Source organism: Henckelia pumila, chromosome 1 (genome assembly GCF_033568475.1).
Source record: "Henckelia pumila isolate YLH828 chromosome 1, ASM3356847v2, whole genome shotgun sequence".
In the NCBI taxonomy this organism is placed as follows: domain Eukaryota; kingdom Viridiplantae; phylum Streptophyta; class Magnoliopsida; order Lamiales; family Gesneriaceae; genus Henckelia; species Henckelia pumila.
This window is the reverse complement of record NC_133120.1, coordinates 58,363,207-58,384,643: the sequence shown is the minus strand read 5'-3', so window position 1 is coordinate 58,384,643 and position 21,437 is coordinate 58,363,207. Positions and strand designations below refer to the sequence as shown.

Below are 21,437 nucleotides of genomic sequence, written 5' to 3'. Positions count from 1 at the left end.
TCCACATGGCGACCGTCCATCACAACTTAATATTGATGGGTCATCTTGACATGTCACTTTAAACGGCGTCATATTATTGGGCCCTTATTGGACATGAGGTAAATACATGGGGGTTGCTTTGGAAGCAATTGGGCTCTACCTTTTGAGAATTATGGTTGGCTGATATTATTCGGGACCATAAGTTTGTCAATTGGACTCCATGTTCTCACTAAGGAAAAAGTTTCCCGTTTTCACTAGAGGGTGGTGAAATCGTTAAAATAGTGGGAGTGAGATTCATAAAATTAAATTCGCCTATTTTATGTCTTAGTAAATTGTTAAACAATCATTGATATATGTCTGTTTTTCCTTTTCAGTATTTCATACAATGAATTCGCGAAATCCTTTATTCTCGATCCTCGAACAAAACAAGCTGACTGGCGCCAACTATACGGAATGGTTCCGGAAGTTGAAGATTGTCTTAACTTCGGAGAAAATGCTCTACGTGTTAGAGAAAGCACCTCCGAAGGAAGCACCAGCTGACATAAGTCCGGAGGAATTGGCCAAACTTGATGCATGGTGTGACCATGACATCAAGACCAAATGCTATATGCAAGCCTCGATGTCTGATGAACTCCAGAGGCGATTTGAGGACACGGTGAATGCTGCTGACATTCACACGCAACTCAAGGAACTTTTTGGGGCTCAGTCGAGGGCTGAAAGGTTCTCTACTGTTAAGGAGTTGATGACGTGCCGCATGCGTGAAGGGACTTCGGTCCGTGATCATGGGGTACGAGTGATTTGGCTCATACAGAAGTTAGCGACCCTTGATTTGGTGTTGGAGCATGAACTCAATGTGGACTTGCTGCTTCTATCTCTTCCTTCTTCATTTGATGGATTCGTGATAAATTTTAATATGAACAAGATAGAGGCCACCCTTGAAGAGATGGTCAATATGCTCGTTACATATGAATCCACACTTAAGAAGGATAAGCCAGCTTTCTTGGTGGGCTCCTCATCTTCTGCTAAGAAGGGGCCAAGTATGAAGGGCAAGAAACGTTCTGCCCCACCCAAGAAAGTGGAACCCGAGAAGAAGCAAAAGACAAAGGCTTCAAACGATGGAAAATCCAAGGATGTTTGCCATTACTGCAAGAAGCCGGGTCATTGGAAGCGCAACTGCAAGGAGTATCTTGAGCAGTTGGGAACTGCAAAGGGTATGTTCTATATCGAAATAAACATGTCACTTAATACAACTTCTTGGGTATTGGATACCGGATGTGGTTCTCACATTTGCAATGATTTGCAGGTGATGACAAGAAGTCGCAGGCTTAGAATGGGTGAGACCCAGCTGAGGCTCGGGAATGGTTCCAGAGTTGAAGCTACGGCCATTGGAGATGTTTGTTTGATTTTGCAGAATGGTTTTAAATTATTGTTGAGAGATGTTTTATTTGTGCCAGATTTAATTAAAAACATTATTTCTATTTCTATTCTTGATAGAGATGGTTATTCTTGTAATTTTGTGAATGGGATTTGCAGTATTTACAAGAATGAATGTTTAATTGGAAATGGACAACTTGAAAACGATCTATATAATTTAAAACTAAAAGACGTTCCAGTGAATTGTATTGACAAACCGGCAACAACAAACAAAAGGAAAATCGATAGTCAAAACCCGGCAAACCTTTGGCACGCTAGACTAGGTCATATTTCCTCAAGGAGGATGAACAAGCTAGTGGGAGAGGGCATGTTTGATATGTCTGATATTAACTCTCTACCTACTTGTGAATCCTGCCTAAAAGGGAAAATGACTAAATCTCCTTTTAAGGGGAAGCCTGAACGTAGTCAAAATCTGTTGGATTTGATCCATACAGATGTTTGTGGTCCATTTAGAGTAGGGACTCAACATGGCCACACCTACTTCATTACCTTTACTGATGATTATTCTAGGTATGGGTATTTATATTTAATGAAATATAAGTCTGAAGCATTTGAAAAGTTCAAAGAATTCAAGGCTGAAGTAGAAAACAAGCTAGGTAAAAGTATTAAAGCACTTCGATCGGATCGAGGTGGAGAATACTTGAGTACCGAGTTTTTGGACTATCTGAAAGAGAATGGGATTCTCTCTCAGTGGACTCCTCCTATGACACCACAGCTTAATGGTGTATCGGAGCGTCGTAATCGAACTTTGTTGGACATGGTTCGATCTATGATGAGCTTCACTGAGCTTCCACCTTCGTTTTGGGGCTATGCGCTTGAAACGGCGGTATTGTTGTTGAATAACGTCCACACTAAAGCAGTGGACAAAACACCATACGAGTTATGGAATGGCAAAGCTCCTAAGTATTCATACTTGAGGATTTGGGGATGTCCTGCTTACGTGAAGCGGACAGTGGGAGATAAGTTGGATAGTCGATCCAGCTTGTGTTATTTTGTGGGGTATCCGAAGAATTCAATCGGATATTATTTCTATTATCCTGCTGAAACAAAGGTGTTTGTTTCACGGAATGCCACCTTCTTGGAGAAGGAGTTCTTATTGGATAAGAAAGGCGAGATGATGGAACTCGAAGAAGTTCGAGAAGAACCCGAAATACAAAATAACGATCCCACACCTCAGGAACCATTGCTGGACACGCCTGCACCTAGAAGATCCGAGAGGACTTCTAGACCTCCAGTTCGATATGGTCTTCTTCTTGAAGAGGGTCAAGATGAACCCGACATTGGATGTGATCCAAGAAGCTTCAAGGAAGCAATTTCTGATGCGGATTCGAATTTATGGCTTGAAGCTATGCAATCAGAATTGGATTCGATGCATACTAACCAAGTCTGGACTTTAGTGGATCCTCCCGATGGAATTGTTCCAATAGGGTGTAAATGGATCTACAAAAGAAAGCTTGGGCCTGATGGTAAGGTATTGACCTACAAGGCGCGATTGGTGGCTAAAGGTTATACTCAAAGGCAAGGAGTTGACTATGACGAAACCTTTTCACCAGTTGCAATGTTCAAGTCCATAAGAATCCTTATTGCCATAGCTGCATGGTATGACTATGAGATATGGCAAATGGATGTGAAGACTGCTTTTCTTAATGGAGACATTAAGGAAGAAATCTATATGAAGCAGCCTGAGGGGTACACATCCATGGGAAGCGAGCATAAGGTATGCAAGCTTCAGAGATCAATTTATGGTCTAAAACAAGCATCAAGAAGTTGGAACCAGAAATTTGATGAAACAATTAAAGACTTTGGTTTCATCAAGAACCCGGAGGAACCTTGCGTGTACAAGAAAGTAGTTAAGGATGCGGTGACATTCTTAGTACTTTATGTTGATGACATCCTACTCATTGGGAATGATGTAGGGATGTTGCAGTCAACGAAGATATGGTTATCAGGTAGATTTTCGATGAAGGATTTGGGTGAGGCATCCTACATTCTAGGGATTCAGATCTATAGAGATAGATCTAAGAGAATGATAGGACTCACTCAATCAACCTACATCGATACCATATTGAAACGGTTTTCAATGGATGGGTCCAAGAGAGGACATCTACCCATGTGTCATGGAGTTTCTCTATCCAAGTCTATGTGTCCCAAGACTGATGCAGAGATAGAGAATATGACACATGTACCATATGCGTCAGCTATAGGTAGTATCATGTATGGGATGATATCTACCAGACCGGATGTAGCATTTGCTCTGAGTGTCACGAGCAGATATCAGTCTAATCCTGGTCAGATGCATTGGAAAGCCGTGAAGGACATTCTTAAGTACTTGCGAAGGACTAAGAATATGTTCATGGTTTATGGAGGACGAGAACTCAAACTGGAAGGCTATACCGACTCTAGCTTCCAAAGTGATGTGGATGACTCGAAGTCAACCTCTGGATTTGTGTTCATGCTCAATGGCGGTGCTGTCTCTTGGAAGAGTTCCAAGCAGGACACCACAGCGGATTCCACCACTGAGGCTGAATACATTGCAGCATCAGCTGCTGCTAAAGAGGCCGTTTGGATGAGGAATTTCGTCCAAGAGTTGGGCGTCATTCCTGAATTTGTTGGTCCAGTCCCGGTGTACTGCGACAACACGGGTGCCGTTGCTCAAGCAAAGGAACCAAGGTCTCATCAAAGATCCAAACACGTACTGAGGAAATACCACATAATCCGGGAGATTGTGGAAAGAGGAGACATCAGTGTCGAACGAGTGGCCTCTGCAGACAATATCGCTGATCCACTTACTAAGCCTTTGCCAGGACCATTGTTTGACAAACATCGCGAAGCAATGGGTCTACGTAGTATGACTAGTTGGCTATAGGGCAAGTGGGAGATTGTAAGAGTGGGTGCCCAGTGAGCCAACTGTGTGGCTATGGGCTTTGTTGACTCTTTGTATAAACAATCTTTTGTTTAATATTATTTACACTTTTATGGCAATGACTTTATATTACTTCATATTGTTATATTGTGATATACTATTGTTGTTTTGATAAAGACCTTGAATATACTATAGTGTATGTAAGATGTGGTAGAACATGGAGATGTCTATCATGAAATACATCTTATAGTCACTGTATATTCTAAAACCGTTCCTAGTCGATTGAGCCGTCCGATAATAAGGATAAGGATCGCTCGAGTTTGAGACTAGCATTTGCGATGCGGAGTACCACGTTTCATTGGTAGGGAACATGGAGATGTTTGAAGCATGCAAATGGATATTCATAGGATGAATAGTCGAACTACCCTATCCGGACTTTCCAAGTGGTTATCACTTATCGAGTGGATAAAGTCCGCGGTTTTGGTTGTACACCATTAGTCCTTACGACTTGAAACATCATGGAGACTCTATATGCTAGTACTGTGCTTTGACTCGTTTACCGACTCTGAGGGGGTCATCAGGTGTCGAGATTGGGTACAGTTACGACACATATAGGAGTCAATGCATTGTTGTCAAGGATTCACCACATACTTGCGAGTGTGGATATCCTATGCGATCTGAGGAGATATTAGTGTGACAAATCTCTGGCCAGAGTACTTGATGTGATTTAAGAAATGGTTTCTTAGTAGCACATGCGATGTCACTAATTTGATCTTCAAGATGTATTGCATAGTTATCGAATCTTGAGCGACTCTCGATATACCAATGGTTGTTGATTCGATCGGGATATATGGATGAAGGGACCGTACTGTACGTTAACCAAAATCTACTGGTTCTTGTAGGCACTATCAGTGATACCTAGGGAATCATGGGGCGATGTTGCTAGGCGCTTTACCATGATTCGTTGGGCAAGTCGGAAAGTGTTGTTCCGAGTCACAAGGAGTTGTGAGCCCACGGCTAGCTGTATCCCTGAACCATTGAGGGTCACACAGTGTAATGGAGTTTTAATCCCCGTTGAGATAGTTAAATTTAAAGAGTTAAATTTAATGAACTAAGGAGTTGGACTTCTTAAATAAGAGTAAGGGAGTAGGATTTCCTAAAATGACATAGGGATGGACATTTTTGGAAATCACTGAATTCGGATTCAGGAAAATTTATTTTGACTTTAAAACGTGCAGAAATGGTTTCTGTGCACATTGGTGAAATCGTTTCATCAATCGGAGTCACGATGAATTTTATATTAATTTCTGAACGAGCGGGCTTTGCTTGTAGGGCCCCAGCTTATGATTAATGGGCCCTAAGGAGTTAGTGGCCTGCATTATAAATAAGTTATTTCAGTACAGAAATTACACACAACAGGTCATAATTTTTGAGACAGAAATTTCGAACCCTCCTCTCTCTCAAAAAGCAATCGGCCGACCCCCCTTACCTCTGCCCGAGAAATTCCGGTCTGTGATTTTGAATCGCGGTCAGGAATAACGAATCAGATTCGTGAAATCTCTTCGCAGAAAACTTCTGATAGATTTTCTAGTGCAATCTATCAGAGGGATTAAACCTCTGTTCGTGGACCTGATTGAAGGCGTTCATCGGTTCCAGGGAGAGACAACAAGAGCAGAATTGTTCTGTTGGTGTCCATTAATCTCGTTGCGAGATTTGAGGTAAAATTTATTTAATTGTTATTTAAATTTTACACACACGTAATTCAATCGTTGTATGGTTGATACCCACACCATGGAATCGTTCCATGAGAAAATTTTTAAACTTCCGCTGCACCGGGTATCAATCGTAATTGGTCTGGGAACACGCCAGTTTTCCAACAGGTGGTGGAATTTGTGGCTGTTCTTGCGGTTGTCTCATCGGCTGTGGTACAAACTGTGTTCCTCGTTGCCTCAGTATACCTGCTTCAGCTCCCTTTGCACGATTCAGAGCATCGGCAAAGGTATTCGGTCTTCCCGAATTAACAAGAGTGAACACATCAGGATTCAAGTCATTGATAAATTGATCGGCTTGAGCTTCATCACTCACAGCAATATGTGGACCAAACTTCAACAAGCTCGTGAACTTTGCAACATATTCTTCGATATTTAACTGTTCCTGTTGCAAACTTGCAAAATCTGCTCCTTTGTCCTTTCGATAAGAAACATGAAAGAACCGTTGATAGAAAGCAGTTCGAAATATTAACCAGGTAATAACAGTACCTTGCTGTTCAAACGCTCGCTTTGACGCTATCCACCAACTCTTTGCAAGGCCATGTAGTTGATGAATCACCAATCTCACACGACGATCATCATTATAGTCAAGGGATTCAAATAACTGTTCGATATCCTCTAGCCAATTCTCACAATCAACAGAGTTCTCAGTCCCTTGCAGTGTCGGTGGTTTAAATGACTGAAATCTCTTCAAAAGCTTCTCCATCGGATTGGCATCACCAAACAGATCAACAGAAGTACTACTCTGTCCATGTTCAGTTGTTGTCACTGGGACCTGTGCAGCATTTGTCTGCTCTGGTTCATTCACTGCCAAAGTCTGTCTAACTCTCGGTGCTGGTCGGGGAGGCATATCTGATAATCAAACAGATTAGTGTACAATTCATCATCACATCATAACACAATTCTGTTTCAGTCCATCTTCTGATAAGCACACAATGCCTTCTCAAGAAATCAAGTTCTGATTCATTTCCATTCTAACATGATTTCAATCAGATCAGATAAATAGATAGCATGCAATTCTTAAAACTGTAAATCAGTTAAACATGCTTCAAGAATATAGACATAAATAAATCAGAATAGAAGACTCAATATACCCCGCTCATCTATTCTCAGTCCGAGAAACTTAACGCTCTGATACCACCTGTTGTGGGGACCTCGGGTTGCTAATCTCATCTTAGGGCAATTAATGATTAATAAACAGTTAATCATGTATTTTAAAAGAATACTCAAGTCAAATAAAAAAAACAATTTTTTTATTTTTATAATCTTGCACCTCGCTCAATCGGTAAAATCCTACCGATCGAGCGGGCAAGTGATCTCATCCCTCGGGTCTGGGCAAATCATGGCCTCGATCGATCGGTCAAATCATACCGATCAAGCGAGCAAGAAAATGGAAGTTTCTGTTTAAGAAAAACAGGCCTCGCTCAATCGGTTAAATCCTACCGATCGAGCTGTCACTCTGCCCAGAAAATCTGCAGAATAGTTTTGTGATGTCAAAACTTGAACATTCAATCTAAATCACCTCAAGTCAATACAAAACATGGTTGAATATATCAAGAAACATGCATATAATGATAGTACTAAACATCAAGCACAAATCCATGCCTTTATTACATCAAACTAATAATATCAAAGCCAAAAACCATAGACTACACAAAGTCTCAAAAGTGTGCTTCAAGTTTCTAATTGTCTACTAAGTTTGATACATTCAAAGGCCTAGTCCTTCAGCTACAACCCGAGTCCTCACTTGCTTAATCTCTCTCCCGAGCTATCAATGACGTCGTTGACTAGCTCCTGCCCCCTCTGTTGCCATGCACACATACAAAACAAAGCAACAGCCGGATAAACTCCGGTGAGAAATCATTCACAGTATAATCGACATATATAAAGCGTTAAAGAAATCATATCAACTCTATTTATAAACGGCTCAACAATAGAGTAACTAACGCATATATCGATTAAGAATTGATACATATAACGTCGTTTGCCATCAAGATTCGTTAACGATCTTGACATGAATATCGATCTATCGTAGTCATTCTTGACTCGAAAATAAGGCCGCCTCAGACCTTGACATAGAATAAATTCAATAACATATCATATCGACTCAAACTCAAAGATCCACTACCTGAGATAGATCGACAACATCAAAAACAAATCAAAATATAATCAAGTATGTGATTTTTGCGGGACAAACGTCCTTCCCGAGTTTCAAATCCCTGACTCACGATGTCGCTTATACCTTCGTATTTCTCAGTTTGAAATGCTTCAAATCTGAAACACAATATCAAAAGACACATATCAAACTTTGTTCAAGTCTACCATTTCAGAATCAATCCAAAATCATCAAGAATTGTCAATCAAAACCACTTCAAACCTTCGTCACTTCTTCCTTCAACTTGAAATTGAGGTTCTTGAGTCAATAGTCTCCGAATAATTTCTGAAACTGAAAATAACATTGCTACAACATCAATAACATATCACTTAACATCTCAGCTCAATTATCGGCTATAAAAACGATCGTAAAATAAAAATCGATGGCGTAGCGATTGAAAATCGGTAACCGACAAAATATCAAAACCATTTCCGACTTCGAATACAATTCATACGTATATCATATCAGCCATAATAACATAAAGAGCAAGATAACAGCAGCTCTAACCCTCAGACACAAGCTGAAATCATGATTAAGTACAAGCAACATGAATTCATCAACCCGATTTCGATATCGGAATACATAAACGTCTAAGAACATATACATATTATCAATATCTAATATCTACCAACTTTCGAATTCAAGCCATGCCGAAAGAATTAAAAACTTACACTAGATCGAAGTCCTCGTTGTAAGGATTCCAGAACACTTTACGGAATTGAAATCGGACGATCGAATCAAAAGATACGGCGATTTGAAATTTATGAAATCAAAAGAAAAGAAATGATCTCGGCTCCTCTGTTCTTATTTCTGAATATTCATATGAGATACACGTATACATGCTGACACTTCAATAATAATCTGATAACTTTCAAGCAATATTGCATTTTAGTCCCTTAAGTCTTTAGAAATTACAATTCAGTCCTCGGCTCTTATTTTAATTCAATTTCAATCATAAATAATTTAAGAATATTAGAATTTAAATCGAAACTCTAAATATTTCTAAATTAAATATAATCGGATCAAAATTAAATAATCTCGGATTAAATTAAATAATCTCGGGCCTTACACTTTCTCTCACACTATCCCAACCACCGAGTATAACTGAGAAATAATTTTTCTAACTCACACAAGAAAAACACTCAATATTTTTCTTTGTATTTGCTCCTAAAGGAAGAGAATAAAGAGCTGAAGGGATAATAAAACTGAAGGGAAAGAAGCTCTATTTATAGAGCTCCTTTACGCGTCCTTTACGCATGAATTAAATGCAGAAGCATTAATTCAATTCCCCAACCAGTACCTACCATCTGTCACCTAACAGTCGAGGATCGGGCGATAGGAAGGCGTCCCGGAGTCGTAGCGGAGTTGTGCCCAAGTTGCGGGGCAGTCGTTATCAGCAGGCTGACGACGGACGCAAGTATAACTTTGGATCCCTATAGAGATTAGGGAGTATGTAATAGCTTAGTTAAGGCTTTTAGAGCATAATAGATGATGCATGGTTATATTGACTTGTATGCTTGGAACCTAGATGGAGGCTTCTAGGAATGTCTTAATAAGGTATGTAAGTATTGACTGAGATTATCAGCGGGTATGCATGATTATGTGTTGAATTTATGTGTCATGATTACATGATAAGCAGTCACGCAACGTACTAGTGATCTTAGTTATGTGGATCTTTGTGTAAAAGATATTACTACTCTACTCTCGGACTTGGACATAATATTGCCCTTTCATGTGAGAAGAACGACCAATGTTGTGGTCCACTCTTCAGCTAAATTTGTGTGTTCTTCCCTGCGCTTTTTTGTTGGATGTCTGAGAATTTTTCTAGTTGACTAGTAAATTTTGTAATTACTGGTATCTCTCAATAAAATTACATGTTTTATGTAAAAAAAAAAAAAAGATAAATAAATAAATAAACAACTCTTATTAGATTTCCGAGTCCAATTGTTTCACCGCCGACTTTGAACTGAATATTTAATTGTGATAATCAAAATCAAATTAACCCAAAGTTTATTTTCGTTATAATTATTTTCTTGTTTCCATTCTACGTTTATTGGAGATTTTTAATTTTATTTCAAGACGGGAACCAACAAATTATCAGTCTAAATCGAATTGGTAGAAAATTAAGTCTATTAAAAAAAATTGAATTCTGATTTGTGAGAAATAAACAAAATAATTAACGTCCTCCGTAGTCTACCAACATTAAGCATAATATTTGTAATTCGATTTACCCAGTGTCACTTCATGTGACGTGATGGTGATGTATATAATAAAAAATATCAGTTTCGAAAAGAGCAACCTACCCTGATATTTTTTCATGATACCCAGCAAAACATGCTTCGATAAAATAATAAATTTCAATAAACACCACGAAAAAAAACAAACATTATATCTGCGACTCATGATAAAGGCTAGGTTGAGTTAAATCCTCGAAATTTTCATCAAATTGAGCTCTATAATTTAGAAGACAGCACTAGTGTACACCCCATGAATAAATTACAAAAGGATCATATGATATGTCCCATCATGTAACTAATACTTATCTACACTTAGTCCTCGTATGGTCCAGAACATAGGTGGTGGGGGGGAACATGCCCAAAGATTGTTTAAATTTTCTGTGCAGAAAACCACCTTTAGTCCAAAATTCAGATTCTCTAATGAACAAAATTGTTTCATCTCATTCTCTGCAGCGGCAAGCTTCTCTCGAATCAATCATGTTTGTAAAATCCAAACTACAGCATCGCTGAACATCAAATGTCGGAGTGCCTCGAGCTTAACTCTCGGTTCGATGGATGAAATACCGGGGACGAAACCGTTGGGCTACCTCCCATATCCTTTGTTTTGTGCAAGAGAAAAGTCCCACATAGGATGGTCACAAAACCACATACTTCACTCACGATTTGTGAAGCATTTTGTGAATCCCATTCCTAAATTCATTAAACCAATGCCACATATAAGCTCGAGATTTTAAGAGACTCATAACCAGAGATTCAAAAGAAGCCATGATCAGCTATGAAAAGAACTATGGTTGAATGAGTCATGATCCAAGCGTGTTTGTTTTCAAGATTCATAATAGATGGCATATATGTTTAGCGAAAATGTTTATCTCCAATACAGAAACCTCCCCAACCAGAATCATAATGCAAATAGTTTTGGACACTAAAGGTGATAAATTACTTATTTTCATAAATGTGGGCTGCCCATTAGAGAATAAGTTCAACAAATATGAAATTTGCATTTCCTCTTATAATAATAGTGCAACATCAGTCCTGGACTTCGACGAATATTAGTGATAGCCTCGATTTAGTCTGTCAAGATTTTTGTTTGGTTCAATATCAAATAACTTAAGGTAGATTAATTGGTAGAGAGAATTCATCTCTCTGAAATATGCGAATATCCTGTCTTCAGTGAAGTAGGTAAATTTTTGTGTAAGGTAGGATAAATGTTTATAAAGGAATTTCCTAATTGGGATCAATGAAGTTCGTAAACTAATAGGACACTATATAATTATTGATCTGGATATGATATAGTACAAGGACCATTTGGAAAGGTTCATTGTTTGTATTTACCAATATATATCTAGGTGTTCGTGGCATGTTCTTGATGTTCACTATGAACTTTGCAGGACAATATGCAAATCCAACACAAATATATTGTGGAGGGTGAAGAGAAACAAAGATCAACTTTTAGAAAATGAAGCACATATTGTCTTACCTTAAACATTATCGTACTAGCTAAGATGGTGAGGGTTGTAAACATGACGTAATACACGGGGGAAACAACAGCTGTGTTAAAGATGTCCAATGCCTGCAACGGCAAAAAAAGAATTAGCTTTCAAATGCTTCAGACAGCCACAAGTGTGTACAAATACAAGTATTGTAACAGCATAGAACCGATATTGAAAAAAAAATTAATTACTACAGAATTTAACTATGTTTGTCAAACATATGTGTATTTAGATACATTGTCCATCGCTTCGAAGTAGCAACTGTTCCATCATATTTTGCAGTGGCTTTACAGCTCAATGAGCGAAAACCATAAAAGAGAACATTAGTGGCAAAGTTTGCATTGTTCTCAAACAAGGTTCAGTGTTGAGTTAATTTTTTCCATTTAATTCATTTAGTATGTTTTGACGTATTATGGTCTTCTCAACGTTTTGTTGGTCCCAGGTGCGGCATCACGAGATAGAAACTATGGAAATTGAAAAATTTAATAGACACCAAGATTTACGTGGAAAACCCCCTGAAATTATTAGGGTAAAAACCACGGGCAAGACCGAAAGATTCTACTATAATATTTGGAGAATTACAACCTCTCTCTGTGTTTCCAAAGAGACACACATTCTCTTAATACAGGAGAAAACCTATCTCACAAATATATATAGAAATGCACTCAAAAGTATTTGAAAGCTTTAAACCGAGAAATGAACTAAATATGAGATGCTAAAATTGACGAGCGAAGAAACCTATTTATATTAGGGGATTCTCGTCTGAACACACATGAGAAAGGAAATTCATTACGAATTTCCTTCAATCTTGCCGTCCACTTTGGCCAACCATAATTGAATATATAAACATGCATTTAATGCATGCTTCTCATGTGTCATTTGCCGACATTTCTCCCACTTGAAGATTTGATTGAGATCAAACACATCTCCACACATTCTTTCAATCTTGCCGTTCCATGCTACTTATGTTTCTGCTAGGCCACTTGAGGATCTACACCATTCAAACTTCTCTGTGCTAACTGGCTTGGTCAGAATATCAGCTATGTTATCCTTCGTATGGATTTTCAGCATGTCCACACTTCCTTCCTCTACTACTTCTCGTACAAAATGAAATTGAACTCCAATGTGTTTAGTCCTGGAATGAAAGGCTGGATTTCTTGCAATGTGCAAGACACTCTGACTGTCACAAAACAGAGGAATATTTTCTTGTTTGTGACCAAGCTCCTCCAATAACATTTTAATCCATATTGCCTCCTTGCAAGCTTGAGTAGCTGCCATGTATTCTGCTTCCATTGTAGATAACGCCACAACTGTTTGCAGTTTTGAAACCCAGCTTACTGCACCTCCTGCAATTGTAAACACATAACCAGTAGTAGATTTTCTTTTATCTGTATCACCCGCGTAATCTGAATCCACATAGCCCCTGAGTGTAAAATCTGATCCACCAAAACATAATGCAGCATTCGAGATACCCTTAATGTATCTAAGGATTCTCTTAACCGTGCTCCAATGCTCTTGTCCAGGATTCGCCATATACCGACTGACTACTCCCACTGCTTATGCAATGTCTGGTCTAGTACAGATCATAGCGAACATTAAACTTCCCACTGCTGATGCATACGGTACTCGAGACATCTCCATCTTCTCTGCTTCACTGCTAGGAAACATCTCAGAAGATAACTTGAAGTTAATAGGAAGAGGGGTTGAAACTGGCTTACTATCTTGCATGTTGAAGCGCTGCAAGACTTTCTTTAAATAATTTTTCTGGGAAAGCCAAATCTTCCTGTTGCTTCTGTCTCGGTGAACTTGCATCCCTAGAATCTTGTTTGCTGGTCCCAAGTCCTTCATATCAAATTCCCTAGCCAACTGTGCCTTCAATTCTTGGACTCGATCTTTGTTGGGGCCTGCTACCAACATGTCGTCCACGTACAACAGCAAAATGATATAATCATCATCACCAAATCACTTAAAATACGTACAAGGGTCTGCACTGAGTCTGTTGTACCCAAGGCTCATGATATAGGAATCAAATCTCTTGTACCAACACCTCGGCGCCTGTTTGAGACCGTACAGAGATTTATTCAACCTGCAAACCAAGTTCTCTTTGCCTTTTTCTGCAAAACCTTCTGACTGGAGCATATAGATTTCTTCTTCAAGATCTCCATGAAGAAATGCTGTTTTCACATCTAGCTGTTCCAGATGTAGGTCAAACACCGCACATAATGCCAATACTACTCTGACTGTTGAAAGTCGAACCACAGGAGAAAATATCTCATTGAAGTCAATTCCTTCTTTCTGAGTGTACCCTTTAACAACCAATCTTGCACGATACCGCTCCACTTGGTTATTGTCATCACGCTTGATCTTGTAGACCCATCTGTTACCGATAGCTTTCCTTCCTCGTGGTAGTGTAACAAGATCCCAAGTTTTGTTCCTGTCCAATGCTTCCAATTCTTCCTGCATCGCTGTCATCCACAGGGATACATCCGAGCTTTGAGTAGCTAGCCTCATGGAAACTCGATGGCTCATCATCTTCTGTTAATAGACAATATGCAATATTTCTTTAAGTAACATAATCTGAAAGCCAACCTGGTGGTATTCTCTCTCGAGTTGACTGCCTCACTTTGGAAACCTCTGACTCAATTGGTTCTTGTTCCTCTTGCTCTGGTACTGCTTCACAAGAAACTTGATCTTCGTCTGTCTTATTTTTCACCTGAATAATAGTAGTTTATGAATTATGTCTGCCTTTGTCTCTCTTCACTTTATCTTCCTCGAAGATAACATCTCTGCTGATGACAAGCTTGTGGACAGTAGGATCCCACAAGCGAAACCCCTTTACTCCATCAGCATAGCCCAAGAAGATACACTTTCTAGATTTAGAATCCAACTTTGATCTTTCTTGCTCATTGTACATAACGTACACCGGACTTCCAAATGTATGTATCCGAGAATAATCAGCTGGCTTGCCAGTCCACACCTCCATCGGAGTCTTCAAATCAATCGCCACTGAAGGAGAACGATTGATGATGTAAGAAGCGGTTTTGATTGCTTCTGCCCAAAATGACTTTGGTAGACCCGCAGTACTCAACATGGCCCTTGTTCTGTCCAACAAAGTTCTGTTCATCCGCTCTACCACTCCATTCTGCTGAGGCGTGTACACCGTCGTGAACTGTATTTTGATGCCCTCATGCTGACAAAATGCATCAAACTCATCACTGGTATATTCTCCTCCATTGTCAGTCCTCAAACACTTGATTTTCTTGTCAGAATCAAGTTCAACTCGCGCTTTGAAAACTTTGAAGACTTCGAAAACATTTGACTTCTTCTTGATTGGATACACCCAACATCTCCTAGAGAAAACATCAATAAACGAGACAAAGTATCTCGCTCCTCCTAGGGACACCACCGGTGCTTGCCAAACATCAGAATGAATCAACTCCAATATGCCTTTGCTTTTAGCAGTAGATGTGCCAGACTTCAATCTGTGTTGTTTACTGATAACATAATACTCACAAAAGGGTAGAGTCGCTTTTGTAAGCCCTGGCAATAGCTTCCGTTCAGAGATAATCTTCATTCCTCGTTCTGACATATGTCCAAGCTTTCTATGCCACAACACTGTTGATTCTTCTCCCGAACCAATTGATGCGACAGCTAGTTCCGCCTCTTTGTGTGTTTCCCCCAACAATACATACAAATTTGCAGCAACCTTTTCCGTCTTCATAACCACAAGTGCGCTTTTCACAATTTTCATGATCTCTTTCTCAATACGAGTTTTGCACCCAATATCATTCAATTGACCCAAAGACAAAAGATTCTTTGTCAGACCCTTCACATGTCGTACCTCCTGTATGGTACGAATAGTACCATAAAACATTTTAATTTTAATGGTACCGACCCCAGCGGTTTCCAAGGCATGATCATTTCCCATGAATAAAGATCCTCTTGAGACTGGTTCATACTGATCGAATCATTCTCTCCTTGACGTCATATGCCACGTCGCTCCTGAATCCATAATCCATGCATCACAAAATTTGTGTCTGCCTTCCGCAACCGTTGCTGCTTCGCTGAATAATATTTCACCATCGCCTGAAGTACTGGCCACATTTCCTTGAGATCCCTTATCGATGCTCTTCGTACACTCTCTCTTGAAGTGCCCTTTACCGCCACATTTAAAGCAGTAAATATTCTTTTTCTTACTTCTTGACTTGGATCTACCATATCTGTGGCTCCCACTGGAGTCACGCTCCGTCAATCTTCCTCTCGTCATCGGTAAAGCCTCTGCTTGCTTCGATGTTGCCAACCTATCTTCCTTGTTCCTTCGACGACTCTCTTCTCCAAGAACCGCAGTTAAGACGTCGTCAAAATTTAAATTATCCGAAAGAATATTGTTGGTAACATTGATGATGAGCTGATCGTATGAATCTGATAGACTTTGAAGTAGAAGCTCCGCACGTTCTTTTTACTCTATTTTATGCCCCATAGACGTGAGCTGGGAAAATAGAGTATTCAGTGTGTTGATATGTTCAGTCATCGATGAGCATTCCGCCATCCGAAGAGTATAAAGCTTTCTCTTTAGGAAAATTTTGTTGTGTAGTGACTTGACCTCGTAAAATTTTGTCAGAGTTTCCCAAATAACTTTTGCGCTTTTTATTTCAGAGATACTTGACAAAACTTCATCTGCTATAGCCAAGTGCAAATTGGCAACAGCATTGTGATTCATCTCGTTCCACTTTTGATCGTCCGTGACATCCGCCGGTCTATCTCAAATAGCTTCCAAGCAACGTTCCTTTGTTAGAATTGTTTGCACCTTCAATTTTCACAGCAAAAAATTGCTACCGTTGAAGTTTTCTATCTCGTATTTTGCCGACATCTTGACTACAAGATTCCTGCCTTACAAAATCTTCAAAAAATCTTTTCTGATGTGGAAGATCAGTCACAGCTGCAACCACAGAGCATACTCAGAATTTTAAGAAATTTTATGCCAAGGCTTTGATACCACTTGTTGGTCCCAGGTGCGGCATCACGAGATAGAAACTATGGAAATTGAAAAATTTAATAGACACCAAGATTTACGTGGAAAACCCCCTGAAATTATTAGGATAAAAACCACGGGTAAGACCAAAAGATTCCACTAAAATATTTGAAGAATTACAACCTCTCTCTGTGTTTCCAAAGAGACACACACTCTCTTAATACAAAAGAAAACCTATCTCACAAATATATATAGAAACGCACTCAAAAGTATTTAAATGCTTTAAACCGAGAAATGAACTGAAGATGAGATGCTAAAACTGACGAGCGGAGGCACTTATTTATAGTAAGGGATTCTCGTCTGAACACACATAGAAAGGAAATTCATTATGAATTTCAATCTTGCCGTCCACTTTGGCCAACCATAATTGAATATATAAACATGCATTTAATGAATGCTTTTCATGTGTCATTTGCCGACACGTTTCAATTGCCAACTATATGTCAAAATCTTGGTTTATGTTTTTCCATTTGTGGAAGTGAAAAAACTGAGACAAGATGCCAGAAATATATATTTCTGTTCGCCCAATCGCCACGACCATGCAAACATTTGCGTGAGCATGGCGCTACAGCGCCATCTCTGGCACTCCAGTGCCGGCAAGAAAAACTTTTACACATGAAGGAGATGCCTCTGCACCAACAAGCCAACAAATCAATTAAAAGCTTAGGTGAAAAGGATGGAATTGCAACACCTTAAATGGCTCATAAATTGTAGGCAGACAAGCATAGTTTTTAAATGGTAAATGATGTACCTTGTTAAGATAGTTCAGCTGCATAATGCAGAAAATGATGACATAGATAGTAAAAAACCAAGTCTCGAAGAATATAAACTGATTGGATCCAGAGAATGACAGTTTCAAAGCAATTCCCACTGCTTTAACACCCATAACCTGCATATGAAAAGGGGCAAAAGGTAGTGATCAGAACTGTTGGCTCCAAGATTTCTCGACAACAAATAAAGCATCGTTTGAATGGGACAGACCGTAAGAGATCCTGTGAGAGAACAAATTCCAATGTAGACAACCATATGTGTTTGTCCATATCGAGGTACAAACCAATAAATTAGAATGGCGGCGAGAGACAACACCGTGCAGGTGTAGATAACAAAACCTGTTGAATTCTTGATTAATTTGTTGAATGATGTTGAGGAAAAAAATGAAAAATATAAGACTGTCACTGTGTAAATGCGAGCAGAGTCTACTGAGCTCAACAGTATTCGAGTATTCAACTATCGCTATTAAAGCAATTAGGATTTTGATTTTGGGGATTGTTTGATACTTCTTAACTAAGTAACATGACAAAATTGTAAGGAGCAAAAGATGCATTCAACGTATATTGAAAAATGAAAATTACTCTTAATGCAACTGGTTGCATGGGTTCGCCCATATAGTTAATTCAACAAGACCATCAATGATCGAACCTCATTGCTATCTAGAAATTTCGAGCTCCCTAAACTTCAAAAGATGAAATAAATTGTGCAAGAGAAGAAATGATAGAACAGCAAGAGAGATGAGAATTTAGGCTATCCGATTTTCCTCAGCTTATGTTATGTAAGTTCTTACATAAGTGCAACAGAACCAAACAAACATCAAATGGGCCATAAGAAACTATAAGAACAGGTGGTAACCTTCAAACTAGGAGCTCATTAGGCAAGTTAAATCAAACTTCTGGAGAACCGTCAAATACCTGGCTCTGTAGCTAGATGCCATACTTGCTTGACAGATTCGATATCCTTCTCTAAAGGGGCATGTAAAACAATGGCGACAGATCCCACCAAACACAGTATACAACCAACCACACCGAACGGGTGTAATTTTTCATCCAATATAAAATGAGCTAACACTGCACTGCATGGTACATTGCATGAAAATCTCAATCAATGCCAGAAAACAAGATTTGGCTTCGGAAAGATAATTTTTCAATCGTAACCACACCTGAATATGATACTTAAGGCTCCCAAGGGGGTCACCAAAATAGCTGGAGCAAATGCGTATGCGATAAAGTTAGCACCCTCCCCAACGATCACTATACATATACATTGTGATTGGGTCAAATTCAAACAACAAGAATGTTATTAGCTGCGGGCCAAGTCTACAGCATACAATAAAATAGCAAAAAGAAAAAATGAAATTATAAAATATTCTAACAGGTTTGTTTAAGTTGAATGATGTATAATGCCATAAACTTGCAGCATGAACGAATGAGACATAGTTATATAATGAATATCTATGAGAAGAAATTATTTGAGTAAAGGAATTGTTGAAGGATGAATAGAGATGCATTGCATATTCCAGTTTGATGAATATTTAGAAGTTATGTATCTTACTAGTAATCATCCCAACCCACCACCAAGGTTCCTTCAGATATGCATGGCCTCCATCACCTGGTAAAAAAGTATCATTTTTTCAATAAAACAACATGAGAAAACAAAGTCGAAAATAATTGAATTTATATGGTCCAATCCAAATCCTAACGCATAGTAGCATTGCAAACTCATTTTCTAACAGCAAGTACCCCTTTTTCTGTTACTTACCAGAGCAAAACAAAAATATCGATGAGAGATGTAATATTAACACAAAAACTAAAAAGGTCGGAGGTCGTATGTCTAAGGTCAAGGCATTGTCTTGATTCCTAGGGATAAACCAATGTAGAGCCCTTCGATGTGGGGCAATTCCTGAACTATGAAGCACCCGTCTTAGTGCACCTTAGGATCAACATGCATCGTAAGCACGTCTCTAATAAAAAGATTGTGTTTTTAACTGAAACCCAAAGTTACAGTATTTCATATTTTCGTGTTCACTAATTCATATTGATTATATTTTTTGTCAATGAAATGTAATGTTCTTATTTGATGTATACTTGTATCGTATATCTAACTCTAAATTATAAAAATTTGATTTCATTTTGGTAAGATGTGAGCCTCAGCATGTGTCTTGATTCCTTAGCGCAGATGTGACGCTTAGTACGCCTTACACCTTTAATAACTATTGACATGCATAAGCTAAAGTAATCGACTCTGCCAAATACACATGAGCTCTAAAAGCACGAAGGGTGATAATAGCCCATGCCTACCCATCTTTTAAGACAACACCGAACGGACGCGGAGAATTTATTTTCATACGTACATTAATTTCCTCTATAATTCATACATGACAGTCAGGTAGTTGTCTAATATGTGATCTTGTGATCCATTTATGTTACCCAACAGCATGCTAAATGCCAAAGACAGTTACCTATGTATGTTCTTTCTATAATCCTCTATGTAGTTTTCACATATGATTTAATATAAATCATCCGCGCGCACACCCAATATTTGGTTACCCAAATTTTCAAGAAGTCATTCTAATTTCACGAATAAAAGCAAAATAATTAAACAGAACATATATTTAGTAAAGAAAGGTACCAGCTCGAGTTCCAGAAGCCCCAGCCCTCTTAAGTCCCTTCTTCTTTATAATGAAACTAGACCCAATAAAAATACTCGAAGAAATGGCTAAAACAAGTCCCTTGATGTTATCTGATATTCCCACCATTTATCAAAAATGGAGAGAAAAGAATCAAATTACCGAAAGTGCCAAAGCCAATATATCCTCTGCACTGAAAAATCCACACATCAAAATCACAAAATATAAAATAAAAAAATCAAATACATGAATTCCAATAAGAAGCTTCGGCAAGGAAATGGGAAAAACCAAACCTTCTTGGCTTTCTTTGCATGTGGGCACCCGGATTATGTTTAAAGTTCCAATCTTTTTTATTTTAATTTTATTTTTCCCAGAAAAAGAAATCTTTTGACAACATATAAAGAAATTTTAACAGATGGGTTGAGGCTGGAATTGTAAAATCCTATTAGGATCTCCAATCTTTCTTGAAAAGAAAAGATAATCTTCTTCTTTTCAAAATAAAGAAAAATTTATTGAATTCTCTCTCCTTATTCTCGATCAATCTGAAATGGAAAATGGCAGATATAGAAGGGAGAGAATAAAGAGAGACGAAGGCCAAATGAAAGCAAACGGCATGTCCGTTACATTCCACAATTTAAGCTTGTCTCCCAATCCCGCGTTTTCAACTTCTTGCTCTCTCAAACAAATTAAACAAGCTGTTATGTAAAGGATTCCACACACAAATTTGACTCTCAGTCAATGTAATATTTATTTTCAAGGCATTGAGGAATGTCATTCAATTTTATTTTCAAAAAAGAATATTATTAATATTCACTTGATTTTGAATAGATTACAGTTATATATATTATGAGATTCATTTTTTTTCCTTAATGAAGCAATTTGAGTCGATCGGCTGGGCACGGTTGTACTTCTTAATAGTATTCATATTCACTTATTACAACGGGTTTTTGGTGTATTTTCGGAATTGATCGAGTATGATGTCATCCCAAAATTTCCTTCGGTCATCTTTGTGATTCCTCCGACTGTTCTTGCCTGAAAATCATGAATAAATCGGTTAGGGGACGTCAGGATTCCTTCC

At 38.6% G+C, this 21,437-nt stretch overlaps 1 protein-coding gene across 2 annotated transcripts; it reads right to left on the bottom strand.

Moving 5' to 3' along the window:
- Positions 1-10,578: 10,578 nt before the first annotated feature.
- On the bottom strand, positions 10,579-20,941 carry LOC140884190 (probable magnesium transporter NIPA1). Of its 2 annotated transcripts, none has more exons than XM_073290862.1 (9): positions 20,653-20,941; positions 20,362-20,547; positions 19,285-19,341; positions 18,893-18,983; positions 18,645-18,805; positions 17,941-18,068; positions 17,711-17,848; positions 11,915-12,007; positions 10,579-11,127 (listed from the first exon to the last, which is right to left on the bottom strand). In XM_073290862.1, the coding sequence occupies exons 2-9, from the start codon at positions 20,486-20,488 to the stop codon at positions 10,951-10,953; spliced, it is 972 nt and encodes a 323-aa protein (XP_073146963.1). In that variant the 5' UTR covers positions 20,489-20,547; positions 20,653-20,941; the 3' UTR covers positions 10,579-10,950. The 2 variants fall into 2 exon arrangements, 1 of the variants encoding a protein (XP_073146963.1); XR_012150591.1 differs by lacking the exon at positions 10,579-11,127 and adding an exon at positions 17,224-17,589 and having other exon boundaries at positions 11,936-12,007.
- Between the last annotated feature and the right edge of the window lie 496 nt (positions 20,942-21,437).

Coding starts and splice junctions, on each gene's coding strand:
- LOC140884190 (XM_073290862.1), bottom strand. CDS start 20,488: ATGGTGGGAATATCAGATAACATCAAGGGACTTGTTTTAGCCATTTCT. Junction 19,342..20,361: donor GGCTTCTGGAACTCGAGCTG/GTACCTTTCTTT, acceptor CTTTTTTACCAG/GTGATGGAGGCCATGCATAT. Junction 11,128..11,914: donor CTAGTACGATAATGTTTAAG/GTAAGACAATAT, acceptor TAATGAATTTAG/GAATGGGATTCACAAAATGC.